The 16,244-nt window shown below is 41.6% G+C and overlaps 2 protein-coding genes and 1 pseudogene across 6 annotated transcripts; 2 read left to right on the top strand and 1 right to left on the bottom strand.

Moving 5' to 3' along the window:
• Nucleotides 1-1,257: 1,257 nt before the first annotated feature.
• LOC116922810 (protein glass) lies at nucleotides 1,258-5,543 on the bottom strand. Of its 3 annotated transcripts, none has more exons than XM_032929243.2 (2): nucleotides 5,100-5,543; nucleotides 1,258-4,656 (listed from the first exon to the last, which is right to left on the bottom strand). In XM_032929243.2, the coding sequence occupies exon 2, from the start codon at nucleotides 4,493-4,495 to the stop codon at nucleotides 2,240-2,242; it is 2,256 nt and encodes a 751-aa protein (XP_032785134.1). In that variant the 5' UTR covers nucleotides 4,496-4,656; nucleotides 5,100-5,543; the 3' UTR covers nucleotides 1,258-2,239. The 3 variants fall into 3 exon arrangements, with proteins under 3 accessions (XP_032785134.1, XP_032785133.1, XP_032785135.1); XM_032929242.2 differs by having other exon boundaries at nucleotides 1,258-4,595; XM_032929244.2 differs by having other exon boundaries at nucleotides 1,258-4,592.
• A 148-nt stretch (nucleotides 5,544-5,691) lies between these two features.
• LOC116922953 (renalase) lies at nucleotides 5,692-11,587 on the top strand. Of its 3 annotated transcripts, XR_006646776.1 has the most exons (14): nucleotides 5,692-6,306; nucleotides 6,378-6,511; nucleotides 6,595-6,794; nucleotides 6,876-6,981; nucleotides 7,040-7,243; nucleotides 7,313-7,419; nucleotides 7,483-7,656; nucleotides 7,715-7,812; nucleotides 7,878-7,949; nucleotides 8,010-8,132; nucleotides 8,334-10,757; nucleotides 10,815-10,982; nucleotides 11,065-11,193; nucleotides 11,268-11,587. XR_006646776.1 is itself a non-coding variant. In XM_032929454.2 (9 exons), exons 1-9 carry the CDS (start codon nucleotides 6,650-6,652, stop codon nucleotides 8,376-8,378), a joined length of 1,074 nt encoding a protein of 357 aa, XP_032785345.1. In that variant the 5' UTR covers nucleotides 6,555-6,649; the 3' UTR covers nucleotides 8,379-9,434. The 3 variants fall into 3 exon arrangements, 1 of the variants encoding a protein (XP_032785345.1); XR_004394164.2 differs by lacking the exons at nucleotides 10,815-10,982; nucleotides 11,065-11,193; nucleotides 11,268-11,587 and having other exon boundaries at nucleotides 5,695-6,306; nucleotides 8,010-8,239; nucleotides 8,334-9,434; XM_032929454.2 differs by lacking the exons at nucleotides 5,692-6,306; nucleotides 6,378-6,511; nucleotides 10,815-10,982; nucleotides 11,065-11,193; nucleotides 11,268-11,587 and having other exon boundaries at nucleotides 6,555-6,794; nucleotides 8,334-9,434.
• A 235-nt stretch (nucleotides 11,588-11,822) lies between these two features.
• On the top strand, nucleotides 11,823-14,483 carry LOC116923959 (annotated as a pseudogene).
• Nucleotides 14,484-16,244: the final 1,761 nt, after the last annotated feature.

Here is a 16,244-nt window from a genome sequence, read left to right as displayed (position 1 = left end):
CAACAGCAACCATCGTCTCAGAAAAACAGAACGATTTAATACAATGCAATAAATCAAAGGAAAAGGAGACATGCAATAAAAAAGAAGCATTCATATGTTGTAAAGAAATGAAAAAAAAAACAACAAAAAAACAGTTTGTAGTTGAGGCGCATGTTGAGAGATTCCGGTCGCCGATGAAAGACAGACAAACAGTGCACCGTCTATCACAACGTTTTCCGCAAAATTAATGTCGCCATTAGATGAAATTGTCTCAGTAAATACGAATAAATTACTATCCATGTTTATGTCGAAATTCCTCTATATTTCTAGATGGCAATGATCGAGTCGAAATTCCCAACAACTGGGTCAGCTACCCCTGCAGTTCGAACATCAATATTTTTGCGTTTCTGGGGAGGAGGGATGAGGGTGTTATGAGAATTGTGTGAATTTGAAATGAGCCAGAAGATGAATATATTTTTTTTTGTTTTGTTTTTCGAAAGAAGAGGATCATTGTTTATTCCTAACAAGTTCTCTAAGGAATGTTTTCGCCAAAAATCGTGCAGACAAATGCCCACGGCAAAATGGCCGCCCTTCTTTTTTCCACCCCCTCGGAAAAAAAGAATTCTTTCTCTGTGATTTTCTTTTTCGAACTATCTCGTTTTCCATTCTTCTCTTGTGTACAACCCTTCATCCAATTCTCTCATCACCTTACTATTCGTTTGTTTGCCATTTGCACCCTACATCCCCTCAAGGCCGTTTTCTACCCTCTTTTCTCTTTTTACGGGCCTAGCTATTTGGACATTGGTCAGCCGTCCAGGTGGAAAATTTAAAGGGGGTGGTGGAAGAAAAACAACATCCACCCTACATATTCAATCACCTGCTGACATTCCCTTCTCTTTTTCTCCAATGTATTCCCTAAACTCTTGATAAAAATGGCTTCAACTTAGCCCTCCCCCCTACTATTTCCTATCGATACAGGGTTGTAAAAAAGAAAAAACCCTGCAGAGAGGGAGAGAAAGACATAGACGTATCCGACAAAAAGAAATGCTAGTCTTCTTTTTTTTTATTCCTCCTCTTCATGGCAGACTTGTGTCGGGCTTTAAAAAAAAAGTATATAAAAAGCACCGCTCATTTGTGTAAAAAAAGGAAAAAAAAAATGCCGAAAAATAAAACGAGGGGGAGAGAGAAGGGGAAAAAGTCGAAATTAAGCTCTTTTTCTTTTTTCGAGAAAAATAAATGTCTGACTGAAATGAGAGGGTATATATGCTCAGGCAAATGTCAGAGGCGAACAAAATTTACTGCGATTCCACACACACACACACAAGATCCTACATTTCTTTTGTTTTTATCTCATCGGGTGATGACGGAAATGAAAAGGGCCAATAAAAACTAAATGAAAAAAAAAAATCATATTATTTGTTATGTTGCACGTCGTGATATCAAACATAAAGAATAAAAACACACCAACAAGGAGAGGTAGTTGTTAAAAAAAAAACACACATCAATTATATTGGTGATGAATTGCGCTTTTCAATAGAAATGGTGACAGTGGAACGCGCGCACGCACACAAATCAGGAGAAAACGGTCGAAATGAGTCACGTAAACAATTCATCAAAAAGGCAACGTCTTTTGTTTCTATTTCATCGGCATGGGTTGAAGAAAGTGACACTGTCGATAATGGCATCGAAAAATCTTGGAATGAGGTAGTAGTCAAATTTTTTAATATTCGTGAACATGCAAGAAGCACAACCCTCTTGGCACACACAAATATGGAAACAATGGCCGCGCACCTACACAATGGCTCCATTCTGCTGTTGGCCAAGATAAATTCATTTTTGTAGTTAAAAAAAAAATAAAATAAAATAAAAAAAATTGGGCAAATGAGGTAGAAATGTCGAAATGGATTTGCGCCATGTCTCTCGAACAAGGTCAGTGCTACGCAATAGCCCACCTGTAATTTTGTTTTTCTTTACACAACAATCAACAAATTCATCGAAACAACTGATTTAGCTACACTCCCGATTTCAAGTGGCTATTCAAACAAATGTTTTCCTCCAACTCAGATATTGGCAAAAGCACAACCATTTCATGATAAAAAGGCAAAAGAATTTCTTTCGGTAAAAATGGAAATATTATTCGTTTTTTTGATTGGCGCTGCGAGGGAACTAAAAATTGAAGAAGAAGAGACACAGACAACGAAAGAAATTAGGTCAAAAGTGGTTATTAAAAAATGAATGTTATGTTTTTAAAAATAATTGTTCATGATGCGGATGCCGGTGGATGGGAATGCAGGGCGTTGCGTCTCGTATGAGTCTGGACGTGTTTGACCATATGATCCTTCCGGATGAATCCTTTATTGCAAACTTGGCACATGAATGGTTTTTGGCCAGTGTGGAGACACATGTGCCTCCTCAAATCCGTCTTGTGATTGAATTGTTTAGGACATAACGGACATTTGTACGGTTTATCTCCTGCGTGCTTTTGCTGATGTTGATCAAATAATTCCGCATTCGGAAATCGTTTGCCACACATGTGACATTTAAAAGGCTTGTCACCTTTGTGAAAAGTATTGTTGTGCTGCGTTAGGTAACACACACGATTAAACGCTTTGTCACATTGAGTGCATTTAAAACTTCCAACGGTAGCCGTTCCGCCATTGTCAGCCACAACGGCGCGGGACTTGACGGCTCCTCCATTCGTTTTGTTCATTACTGGCATGGCAATGTTAGCTGAAGACAATCTTTCCGGCTCTTCGGCATCACTCATATCCAAATCAGCGTCTTCACTGCCGACTGGAGAATCGTCGCTTCCGCCTGCGCTGCAATCCGATTCGTTCGATTTGATCAGAAAAGCGTCTGCATCGATCGTATTGAATTCGACGCCATTGCTGCCAATTTTATTGTGCTCCATAATTGTGTTGTTGTTGTTCATAAACGGTTGTTCGTGATGGTAATGTTGTTGCATGATTCCGCGGGACGAGGCTGTTGGCCCCACCCCCAGCTGCTGAACGTTGGCGTTGCTGCTAGGGGGCGGGGCAATGGAGTTTGGGGGATAGCTCATAGTGTTGGATTGAGGATAGACGTGCTGCTGTTGTTGTTGTTGTTGTTGCTGTTGTGCATGCTGGGGATACGGTGATGAATAGCCCGAATGGCTAACAGGAGGGGGGCAGTAATAAGGTAAATGACCACCTGGCGGCGGTGGGCCAGAAGAGCCAGCCGTCATCATTCCCGATCCGGATGGATTACCAGGTCCCGAATAAGGCAAACGGTATGCATCCATCGCAGAATTATTGAGTTGTTGTTGCTGAGGTGGGTAGTTACTGATGTTAGACTGAAGTGGTGGAGGACCATTTTGAACCAGTTGTTGATGATGGATTAAGGGAGGCGGTGCTTGTTGCGATGGTGGTCGATAGTCCCCGTTTCCAGGTGATGATGGAATGATTTTAGGACTGGTGTTGAGAGATGGTCTCGGTACGGGCATGTCATCCATCGTTTTCTCATCCGATCCAGCTGGACTGTTGATGGTAGGTGTTCCAGTACTCCTACTAGACGGTGTAGTCGACCGGCGACCCTCACCTGCAGCAGCCGTTCCGTTAGAATTCCCTCCGGATGCTTTAATGGCATTCTTGTGAAGCGTCGTATTGTAATGGCGCTTGAGATGACCGCTGGATGTGAACCACTTGTTGCAAGCTTCACAATTGTAAGTCTTGGGACGACGAGCCTCCGAACCTCCCCCATGATTTCCTCCCCCTCCAGTAGGTTGCCCATTGGCTGGTGGTTTCCATCCAGGGGCGGATTTCGCCACCGGGGCGCTGTTGGGCGTTGTATTGTTGCCGTTAGTTGTGTTGACAGTCATAGGAGGTAAATCGTAAGTTGGAAATGGATTAGGTCGATATTCATGCGGATGTGGAGCAGCTAAAGACGGAAGTGGCGGTGTAGGAGTCATCCAGCCCATCGATGATGAATTCGAACCGACTGAAGTTGCTGGAGTGTATGGAGGCGTAGGTGCCAGAGCCCCGCCGGAATGATGATGATGTTGATGCGGAGGAGCAGGTGGTAAACCCATAACAGTTCCAGGCGGTTGGTAAACGTGAACTTTATGAGAATCCAAATCGAGAATCTCTGCAGTTTCATTGCCTCCTCCTCCATTCAGCTCCGTTTTTATGTTTGATGGTGGCGGATAAACGTCGGCAAACGGAGCGAAATGATGTTGAGTTTGGACGTGATCTGCTTGTTGTTGTTCGAAAACCAAACCATTTTGATTATCGCACGGACCAGAGAATCCGTTCCTAAAATGGCCGTTATCGGCTGCACTGGGACCCACAATCGATTGATCACCAGCTGGCAAATAAGGATGAAATCGACGTGCTGCGCTTGCCGAATGAAAATCTTCCACTGGTGGCAATACATTGCTGGTGGCGCAATAAGCAGTGGCTTGACTGACGAATGCTGATGTGTCATACGAGGCCGGTGTATGGTATCGATAGGCCTCTGCTGTCCCGTTGGAGTATTCCATGGCACGGGTTTTGAATACGGATTTTTTTAATTAGACTAAAGACATCCAGCCAACTATCACGTTTCTCAATGACATCCAATTGTCATGCTTAAACCACCTTCTTTTTTTTTAAGGAAAAATAAAATAAAAATCTAAATTAGGAACACAGCAGCAAAGGCAATCTAAATTTAGAAAAAAAAAAAAAAAACGGGAAAATACATTGCTGGATTAATCGATATTTTACATCGGCTAGGTTTTAAAATACATTTTAATTTTTGAAAAACATTTTCATGAGGAAGCTCATGATTTTGATTCATAGTCGGCTGTAATAGCTTTTTGAAATCTTGTTAATTTACGACAATAATGAAAAAAAGGACGTTTTTAAGTATACATTTCCAAAAATGGCCCTGATGCACAAAAGAAATAGTTTCCCATCCGTTTCGAAAGTTTCCACCCGTTGAAAATGCCCTCGAGCTACAAAATGGCAGACATCCCTCCTCCCCCCTCTATTGCCTTAATATCTCTTGGTTAAAAAATCTGTCAATCGATCCAAAGGAAATTGTCTCTCCCAAAAACAATTTGTTTTTTGTTTTGTTTTTTTATTATCATTATTATTTTTACTTACTCAGACGTCGTAAGAATACAATATGGGTGACGTCGGTGGGATTTCCCTTACGAAATTTCGCACTTATTCAATCAGTAGCCAGTGGGACATGATTCACACTGGGTTGGCTCGTAACTAGTGACTGAGTGGGATTTCCCTCACACAACACATCACACATCACCCCACAAGATCAACGTGTTCGGGAAAGACCCAGTGATATACAAAAACAGGTTTCACTTTTTTTTTTCCCTCCTTTTTTTTTTTAATATCAAAATCCCCACACCACGTGGGTCTGACTTGGCGATCGACGGGCCAGTGCGTGTAGCGCGCGCGCGCGTTGTCTAGTAACGCACGAAGAGAAAAGGTGAGGAGCTCAGTCGACAGCTCACTTTCGAATAGTCGACTTGGAAAAATCCGATCGGAACAACTGAGGAAACATTCTTTGCCCCCACAGTCTCTTGACTCTTCGACCTTCCACTCTTCGAATGGGCCCAAAAAGAAGGAGGAGTAAAACCTCCGAAAAACAAGCCTCGGGCTTCCTTTCCACTCTTTCTTCCAAACACACCTTTCTGTCGAAGAAGCGAAACGCGAGTCAAAGAAGAAAGGCTGATAACTGTGTGTCCTCCAAAAATGTATTTAAATCTTTAACCCGATTCATTTTGGACTCAATTTCGCCATCACTGTTAATTCAATTTCAGTGTTTTGGCATTGACATTAGCCAAATCTCTTGATTTCGTGCGAGACTCGCTTTTATTTCCCAATCCCGTTGCAAGGTTTACTAGTTTACAAAACAACTCGTTTCTCCCTCCCCCTGTCTTTCAGCGCCATCTTTATTCCTCCCTTACTCGTCCATTTTTTTTTTCTTTTATTTCTTACAATATAAATATGTGATTTCAGGCTCCAAGGCCACTTCTTTATGCCAAAAAGTTCACGTGCGTCCATTAAAAATTCCCAACGATAATTTACAACATTTTTTTTTTATGCCCGCCGAAAGTCGCCTCGGTGGAGGAGTGATTTTTTTTTTCGATTCGGAACATTCGCTGGATGAGTTGAAAAAAATATTTCACCTCGAATTATACCGGATTCTGTCATAAAATTTCTTAAAAAAAAAAAAAGGAACAAAACAACACGAGAAACTTGGTTATAACTGGCTGTTTTTCTCGCAACCGTACCTGTGGAATTTGGCATTTATTCTAGACGGTCATAATTCTTCTTTTCGTTTTAATTGGTAGTACACACAGTTCCAAACATTTTCCATAATACCATTGTAAAATACTTTTTCTCCCTTCTGATCCTCAGACTCATTTCGCCGTTTGACCATGTGGCTTTTCAGACCAATGTTCATGTCCGGTATGACTGGCAATTTAAAAAAATCAGCCCAGCAACCTGATCACAGTCATGGAAATCTTCATCTAAACAATCCAGAGTCGCAGGTACGGCGTCCGTCACAGTCACTATCAATGACGTTACGTGACTAACTACATGTGGCAATGTCGCTTTAATCAATGTTATTCAGATGTTATTGTACCCTTTGGCAAACGTCTGCAGTTAGGATTGTATAACTTCATGATATGCTTAGTACTAAAATGCCTAAAATCTTGATCGCTGGCAGTGGAATTACAGGAAGCTTAGTGGCAGCTTCGCTACTCCAGCAAGCAAAAGAAAATGTTTCTAATCAATTACAACTATCTATCTGGGAAAAAGCTAAAGGCACCGGTAATTCGTGTTTTCTGTTTCTTCCAGTCCAGTTTAAATGTCATAATACCGACTGAGTTTAAATTTATGTGCGGAATTTAGGTGGTCGTATGTCTACCAGTCGAAGTCCTCACAACAGCTCATGTGTCGCTGATCTCGGAGCTCAGTACATAACATGCAAACCTCATTATGCCAAAGAACACAGCAAGCAAGTTTTTATCATGAAACAATTATGCAAATGCTAATTTGGAGGATTTGTTTTCTAGAGAATACGAAGAGCTGTTGTCTAAAGGAGTTTTAGAGCCTTTAAAGATTAACATAAGTAATTGTCATGAGCATGAAGCAGGAACGAAGCATTATGTAGCGCCAAATGGAATGAGTGCAATTGCCAAATACTTTATTAGTCAGTCTGGATGTCAACCAGAATTTGAACACCACATTTCTACAATTACTAAACAGGATAATAAATGGTATAACAAAAAATTTCATACCACATTAAGTATCAATAAATAACACTGTTGACTTGTGGAATACAACAGGTCTGTGTCCACTCTTCAAGGAAAAGTGGAACTATTTGATGCAGTTGTATTAACAATCCCTGTTCCTCAAGTTCTGCAATTAAAGGGCACAGTAGCAGAAATTCTTGGTAAGCAGATTGTATTCTAATGGCTTGGTTATAATATAACTCTTTTCTGTTTTGAATTTTTAGAAAACAATAAAGAAATGAAAACAAAACTTTCAGCTGTAGAATACAGTTCCCGTTACGCAGTTGGGTTGTATTATGACCAAGGTGCCGAGCTGAGCTTACCGTTTAAGGCATCCTACTTGAAGGATGATCCCGTATTTCGTTATATCGCAGTCGACAATCTAAGACGAAATCGCCGTAGGTATAACCTATCTTTCCTGGGATGAGTTAAATTTAATACCATTTTGTATTTCAGCTGAGCTACCACCTTCGGTGGTTTTCCACACGTCGGTCCCGTTTGGTTTGGAACATGTCGAGCTGAATATTGCTGAAGCCGAACCTATTTTAAAAGAGGTGATATTCAACGTAATTTTATTTTTTAATGTAATTGACTAAAAGTTTTGAATTTATTTGTGAAGGCTATACAACGATCGTTTCCAGGTTTACCTGAACCGAAAGCATTTAAATGCCAAAAGTGGAGATACTCTCAGGTTTTCGTGAGCATACTTCATTTCACCCTGGCAGTGTTATTTATAGGTTTATTCTTTTAGGTAACGAAATCGTACGAAGATCAGCCAGGTGCATTGGAGCTCTCCCGAGAGCCGCCTTTACTAGTCGGAGGGGATGGATTTACCCATTCGAACTTAGATGGTTGTATCTCGTCAGCCAGAAAGGTAGTCCAACAGCTGGTGTCTAAAACAGCCATGCTTTAACACCATAGCCTTTGATATAACATAACTGTAAATTTCGACCTTACAGAAGTATTAAATAAAAAGATACGGTAAGAACTTTATCGTGACATTTTAAATTCCAAAACGGAAATACAAAAATTACAGACGAACGTATCATAATTCCGAAACTTTCTGTCGAATTAGGTTTGTCTTGTCTTGTTAATCGCTCCAAGACGGGTTGGATCTTGAGAAGGATAGTGAATGCCTGATTGACCCTCGGCGAGAAACCCTGGAAGTTCGGGCTGATTCGGCGTTGGGTTAGGCGGTGGAGGAGCCATCAATGGATAGGTGGGTGGCGCAAATTGTGGATAAGGACTTGGGAACGCACTAGTTGTGGGGGCTAAATTGAAAAAATTGTGCTCCAATTCTTCTGGGTGAGGCAAAGCCCGTGGAAGGCCGGGCACAGGTTCGAAACGAGCCCCAGCTTCTGTGTTTGTTGTTCCAGGTATATTCTGTTTACCTTGAGATTTACCCCAGCGTATGACAAGACGGCGATTCTAATGATAAATCACTATTAATTACGAATACCAAAGAGAAAAAAAAAATTTGTACCTGTATAATTAATTTATTGAAGGTCCCTTCGGCAGCTAGCTCTGCAGCTGAACGCGTGACATACGTAACGAAAGCACATTGCTGCCGCGAAACAATGGTGATGGATCGAATCTCCCCATATTGATAGAAATGATCTCGTAGTTCTTTTTCCAACATCTTCTCTCCAATATTACCCACGTATAATGTGGTTATGGATTTGTCTTCAGGAGCATCCAAGCGTGGAAGAGTGGCCGCACGTCGCATCAGCTTTTCTGCCACAGGATCATTGGTGCCATAATAACGGTCTTTGATGTTCTGATCAGCCAATGGATCATCTGGGTCGGTAGGTTTCTCGTGGCGGTAAGGGCATTCTTCTCCACGTTTGCACTCACCCTTCACCCAGAAAGAACAAATGTGAGGTAAATTCCTTCTGTAATAAGGTGCTGTGCGGGCAAGTTTCATCAGGAGATCTGAAGGAGGATGACTTTTTCCTGGACCACCAGCAGCACCAGGGACACCATGATCAGTTGCAGACAACTGTTAAAAAGAATATTACCAATAGCTCAAGTAACCGACTAAAATCAAGACTTAGTTTACCTGTTTCTCAGCATTTTGGATGAAGTATTCTTTGTTCACGTCAGATTTTGCAATATTGTCTTTTATGTTAAGGGCCTGGTCTCTCACTTGAATAGGAAGACCATACTCAAGATCTAACAAACATGTTTGACAAACATTTTTTAGTTTAGCACAAGTCTGGCAAATTTCTGTTTTTTTGAAACGCATTCGTGCACCAGGGCACCATCTGAAGGTTGTGAAAGGTCTAACGCAAATTTTACATTCACTGCCAAATTTTTCCTTCATCTAGAGGCGGTAAACAAAACTGTCGTTAGTCAGCATAAAGCAATAATCACAATGCTAAGCTTGGTTACCATCCGAACGTAAGGATTGTCACCCAGACATGTGGGGCAGAGAATAGGAAACTCCTAAAAAACATTTTTAAAAGACTTTTTTTTAAATGACAAATTCAGTAAAAAGAGTTAAATCAAAAAGTTTTATTTACCGAATCTTCCCAACTTGTTCGTCCATAGGTGTTGGATGATTTCGACAGCGCCATTTTAAAAGCTCATAAAACTCGTTTGGTAACAGTACAAGTGGAATCTTAGTTGGTAAACATGGTTTTCCGTAGATGGCGGTTTTATAAAGCGTTTTTGTTATTGCTAGATGGCAGCACGTTGAAGATCATTAAGTTGAAGGCCGCGCGCTTTATTCTCTATGTATGTTTCGCCAGTAACCTTTTCCTCCATTAATCTTTTATACGTTTAATCACCTTCTAAGTTAGAACGCGGACAATGGCATCGTCTTGTATAGAAGGTAACGCTACAGTCCTAAGTCGTGTTCCCGTAATTTTGGTGTGTTCCGATTTAGACGGCCGACCCGATTTTCGGGTATGATTTTTTTTACGACAGATGGCGTTGGACGAAAAATCACGAAAACTAGGCTAAATCAGGCCGCGAACTTACGTTTGAAGGCCGGCTTAGCAACGGACTTCATGTGAAAGGCCGTGCATAGGAGTGGAGTCATAGAACCCTGGTTGGTTCACGCTGAGAGGAATCCCTATACCGCGTTTCGTTGGTCTGTATGTCTAAAATTTCGACGGTTTTGGGGCGGGGCACAGTGGTGGAAACTAGAATCAGAGTCATCTATCGAGAGAAGCTGAGTTATTCAACGGCCATTGTCAGTGTTTATTTTCGAGCTTCAATTTTTATGGTGTCGTCTGCTCCGTTCGTTTTCTTTGTCATGTTGTGATTGGCTGTTAAAGTTTTCCAACACGTTTCCTGATTGGTGTACATCATACACCCGCTGGGAGGCTCTGACTGCTATTTCCGAAATTAGACACGACAGACGATTTTCCACATGTCGTGAACCAACCAGGGTTCTATGACTCTGATATGAGTATTACGTTAGGTCGTTGTATTTTGTGTTAGTGTATCGTTAATCCCGTTGCTTCGCCGCGTGTGGAACTTATTTATCGCTTTGGTAGGTATGTCATGTGTCATTCTGTGGCATATTCAACTGAACGGCTTTGTTGGACAGGTGTTAAGTGGGGAGCTGATAAATATTCAGTGCGTTCCGTTTTAAACATTCTTTTTGTACTCGTTAATACCCTGAAATTCGCCATTTTTTCGTACCAACCTGAGGGACACTCTTTTTCTTGACACACGATTGTTTGAAGATTGATTTTCACTAGACGTCATTTGAATGGTACAGTATAGTATATTTGCTAATTTTCATGTTATTTCTTTCAGATTTTGTTTACTGTCATACAATTTTTTCATATCGTTAGGTGCTGTTTCTATCCGCAAACCCTGCAGTGTGCAAAAATAAGCAGTGGAAAAACCTGCTCATCATGCTTATCTGCACAATACTGGCTTCATGTAAGCAATCTTGAAATGACCTATCAACAGTAAATATGGTTTGTATTTGGCTTCCACATGCATATCTATCTATGACAAATATTTATATTTGCTATACTGTTATTGAACATAGGACTACATAGTATTAAAAAATTCTTCCCCTAAGGAGATTTGTAACTGTGGACTTTCTTTGGTTGACTTTTGTATTGTAAATATTTTCCTCCTTGGAACAGGGAACATAGGATGTGTTGATGTCAACCAAGTGTCATTGGAAATATTGGGAAAAGAAGTGTTTAGCATATCTGACAAATGTGTAATTATGTTATTAAAGTGACTCTTTTTGGTATTCTTGTAGTATTCATAATCTCCAGAATGGATGGGTGATAGATGATTTGAAAAGTTGCTAAATGTTATTGTTAAACTTAACTTTTGAAAACATGGAGTGTATTCATATGTTTAGGGTCAAGTTACTGAAATGGTTGAGTTAAATATGAATTTTACATTACTTTTGAACAGGTCCCAGTGGGGCATCCTAGTTTAGGCAGCAGATGCCCCACTATAATTTGTTATGCCACTCAACAAGGAATTAGGTAACCTATTCTGTTTTATATCAAATTTTTATTATTCCAATTATTTCACAGCAGTATTTAAAAAGTCAGCAATAAGAATTAGGCCATAAAATAAAAAAATGGAGTGCCCATTGTTTAAAGGCTTAGAGACTCGGCAAATGGTGCTGCTGACTCATGGTGACAGCATCGATAAGGTTGCAGAACGGTTACGTTGCGTCGTAAAATCTTCTCCTCATATTAATTCCTCCATTGCTGATACTGAATGCCGTTTTAACGGAGTCAGTATCAGTAGTAGTATCAGTAGTCAGTTCCATCCTAAAGCTGATTTGACTGAAAACGGCATGTTAGATTCCTTTCCATTGAGTGCGAAACACTGATCTTGATGACTGGTGTAAAAATTACAGGACGAAAAATGTTGCATAAATTCTTGTTCGACAACTGTGGATTGCAAGGAGGCTTCACATTGGAGAAACGCGAGCAACAGTGTATCGATTACGTCCGGCGTACGGTCGGACGTAATAAGATGGTGCTCGTGCTGGAAAGCGGTGGAGTCGATTCCGCTGTTTGTGTTGCCCTTCTCCATAAAGCACTTCTACAGGGTGACGACTCGTCGCCAGTGCAAGACATCGATATCAATATCGGTTTCCTGCGTAAAGACGAATCCGAGCAGGTCATCACTAGTTTACAGCAACTCGAGCTCAATCTTCGGGTGATTTGAGATACTTTTCTGTTCCGTTCAGAATCTTATGATTGGCCAAAATGGGATACGATATTAATTGATACGTCGTTCTGTCACATCTCAAATTCTACAGTTTATAATTCTTGTTCTACGACCGAATTCTTTTACAGACAGTGGCTTCTCATTTCTTCTGCATACCAGCGATCAGATTTGATGTTTAGAATTGTTTTAGGTTGTTAAAGCAAGTTTGACTTTCTATAATGCTTCCACCAACGTGCAGGTCGCCAAACTTTGTCGTTGTTTTGGACTGTTAATCCGGAAGGAAACGTCGAATTATTGGCAATACTTTTGTCAAAGTGGCAGATAGAACGACTAACGAATCTAAAACTCAGTTGGGATAATCTACTTCTCGGACAAGGTATCAACCTTCCCCTTTTTTTTTTTCTTCATGTATTATATTGCCTAATATTCAACGTCATCATATATGAAAATATTACAGGTGCTTTGAGACCGGATTTTATTGAGTCCGCTTCGCATAGGGCTTATTCACGCGCTGATGCCATAAAGACTCAACGATTCCGAAATGGTTCGTCAGTTGCGCCTTCACGGCCGCGTAGTAGAACCTCTTAAATGTAATTGATTAAGGTGCTACCTGCGTTATGGCATTCCAGGATGATCTTCACTCTTTTTGCAATTTTTCCCAACAGACTTCCATAAAGATGAAGTAAGAGCCTTAGGTCGCGAGCTGGGTCTGCCCCAAGAATTATATACTGGAACGTCACCCATTTCCTGGTCCCGGTTTGTCAATTCAAATCATTTACGCCGAAGAACTGTTCATGGAAGCTGATTTCGGTGAGACGCAAGTGCTAATTCGTCTGATGATAGATTATGCCAACATGGCAGCGAAGGAACATGCCTTGCTCTATCGGATTGAAATCGCGACGTCGGGAGAAGAGCGTTTTCTTCTGGAAGAACTGTCAATTCGCAAGCAGTTTGTTGCTAAGCTACTGTCTATTCGCGCTGTCGGTGTTCAGGTACAAGAGCTTCGCAATTTAGACGTTTCGTTAGCGGAGTTTATAAAGATTTTCTCTTCCTTGCAGGGAGATTGCCGAACTAATAGCTATTGCATACCACTGAGTTCTGATCAGACACAACCAAACTGGAATGATCTAGCTACCTACGCCCGCTTAATACCGCGTGTGTGCCATAATGTCGATCGTGTTTGCTACATATTCGGAAAGCCTGTGCGTGAATCGGTGACAAACGTTACACCTACCTTCTTAACGGGTAACATTTTGGTAACTTTGAGGGAAGCGGATTTTATTTGGCAAATAAAATATTACGGGATTCGGGTTGCTGTAAGAAGCTAGCCCAGATGGCAATCGTTTTGATCCCTTTTCATTTTTATCGCTATTCGAGTCAACGTATTCGATCATGCCAGAGATCAGTCGTTTTTCGACCGTTTCTTTCACAGGATTTTATGACTGGACTTTCTGGAATTCCTTATACTCATCTGCCCCAAGAGGCACGTAAAAAGTGGTACGTTTTAAAAACTGATATTGCTGTAAACATGGATACCGCTTATTAGAGTGTAGACAAGATGGTTGAAGCCGTCTTAACTGTTCCAGGAATTTTCAGGGTTTTATTTGAGCTGACGGCAGAATCCACCCGGGAAAACGGAATGGGAATGATTTGATTTACGAACGTTGCTTAGGCAAATCATCGCCGCACGCTTCATAGGACGTCACACGCACTATATTCGCGGGGTTATCGGTGCTTTAACTACGATGCTGTGCCGCGGACATGGGTACCATCTTGTAAAGGAGATAATTATGCTTGCAGCGTCAAGGTCCCGTAATTATCGGCTAAACGATGAAGGAGTGCGACTAGCCGGCCGACTCGAGTGTTGACAGTTTTTTTCTTCGCGATGGCGTTGGGCTAAACTATGGAATAAAAGGCCGCGAACTTACTTTTCAGGGTGTGGCTTTGCGTCTCCTACCAACCAGAGTAATAGAATACTGGTGTAGCCACGCTTATGGCGGGCCCTCCCATTGCCTTTTTGGCCTGAAAGTCTTTCTGTCCTATAACGAAAGCGCCACAGCGGCTGTGTTGTGAACTTGTGATGTATTACGTTTTCACTATGTTTTCGCTCATTTTCGTCGTCTGTACTTCAGAAAGTAAACAAAAAGTGGCTTAATTAATTAGTGTGAAAAAATTAAGAGCATGAAGAGATTTCTTAACAACCCTTAAAACTCAATTCATAGGTGGCAGTTACGGTTTTGGGACACTTAAATCGATATCTTCCTCATTTTCTCACAATCGATACGCGAAATTGGCACAACTTTTGGGAAAAAATCCGAGAGGGGGAGTTAACATTGGCCGTGGCTACACCAGTATTCTATTACTCTGATTGCGCCAACATATTTTATAAAGTGCTGGACTGGATGCTAGGGATAATTTCTTTAAATTTGTCACTAGTGTAGCGGTACGGATAGTTTTCATCCCGACCGCTAGATGGCGAACCATCAAGACTCATTGGGGAAGAAGAGACAGGCAGTTGGGCGCGAGACGTGGAGCAGGAAAGAAGTCGGAGTAGCAGAGTCCCCCCCAACATTCCAGTTTACTTTGTGCTTCCACTTAATTTCCACTGCAATAAATTTGGAATAAACAGTCCCGTAGCTCTTAAGCTTCAGATTATATAAAAAATAAGCTGGGAGGGTCCAAAATCATTTAAGAATTTGAGGAAATTTTGAAATCCAATGGGTTTTTACATATTTTTCTGAGCGGTGAGCGCCGACAAGCGTCTTACCATTTCACCAGCAGCAGATTTTCGTCTGAAGCACAGGACGCTTAATGATGATTTTCTGACCGACGAATGTCTTGAATGTCGACGAATTAGCTCATCCGTCATCTGGCAAAATTTTAAGAAAGCGCGACTGATCAAACGACAATTATTTATCTGAAGAAAGTTGCTTACATACCTTTGCTATCTTCTCAGCCGCTGTTTTTGCATTTAGCAGATAACATAAGTCAATCCACGAGACGAAATATAATTTCCAATGATGAAATATCACAACGACCTCGCCGTGATAAACCTTGTTACGTCCTTCTTTTGCTGTCGTGATGTTTGCGAGGTCAGTTTAAAAATTTGGCTTAGTAAGGTGGTTTTTATGCCACTCGTCCAGCAAATCAAATAGAAGAGCCTGAACGTCGATTTCTGGATCGCAACGTGGCTGACTTTCAGGATTGTTTATCCCGCAGGGCCAGATTACTGCTGGCGCAGAAGGTCAGTCGGGACTTACGGGGGTGAGCCTGCCAGACTGTATACCTTTCCTTTGGGTAACTTTTTATCTAGTGCCGTAACACTTGTTTTAACGACCACAACGTTCGCCTTTATCGGGCTTGCGTCGATGAGTCCTGCGATGGCTAGTTCGCCTTGTCGGGCTAGTAGCACGGTCGCTCCTGTTGAGCCTTATCGGGCTTAACAGCGTTCACTGCCGCTGAGTATTACTCTTTTTGCGGTTGGAGGAGAAGTCTCGAGGGCTGCTTCTTTCGCGGGCTGGCACGTCTGAGGCGGCGGTTGGCAAGCTTGAGGAAGGCGGCGGCGAGGGATCTGAAAACCTTACAAGACAAATTACTGGAGCAGGAAACAAAGACTGCACACAAGTAATTCGGTGAGAAAGTGAGTGTATTAGCATGGCACGACGGCCCCTTATATACACAGAAAAACTACACCGTTGTCTAATTTGTTGGGTCGTCCGATCCAGGAATAGAGGGCACCGCTGCTGATGATTGCCGGCTATCGATCAGTAAACTTCTCGATAACCCTGCGGGAACTTTAACCTATATTCTGGCGGGATGA

Source organism: Daphnia magna, linkage group LG5 (genome assembly GCF_020631705.1).
Source record: "Daphnia magna isolate NIES linkage group LG5, ASM2063170v1.1, whole genome shotgun sequence".
Classification (NCBI taxonomy): Eukaryota; Metazoa; Arthropoda; class Branchiopoda; order Diplostraca; family Daphniidae; genus Daphnia; species Daphnia magna.
Note: the sequence above shows the minus strand (reverse complement) of the source record. Positions and strands in the feature narration are given on the sequence as shown.

What these genes read in the sequence shown, in the direction of transcription:
- LOC116922810 (XM_032929243.2), bottom strand. Translation starts at nt 4,495, where the DNA reads ATGGAATACTCCAACGGGACAGCAGAGGCCTATCGATACCATACACCG.
- LOC116922953 (XM_032929454.2), top strand. Translation starts at nt 6,650, where the DNA reads ATGCTTAGTACTAAAATGCCTAAAATCTTGATCGCTGGCAGTGGAATT. An exon ending in CACAGTAGCAGAAATTCTTG is followed by an intron (nt 7,420 to 7,482) that starts GTAAGCAGATTG and finishes TTGAATTTTTAG; the next exon opens with AAAACAATAAAGAAATGAAA. An exon ending in GTATCTCGTCAGCCAGAAAG is followed by an intron (nt 8,133 to 8,333) that starts GTAGTCCAACAG and finishes CTGTCGAATTAG; the next exon opens with GTTTGTCTTGTCTTGTTAAT.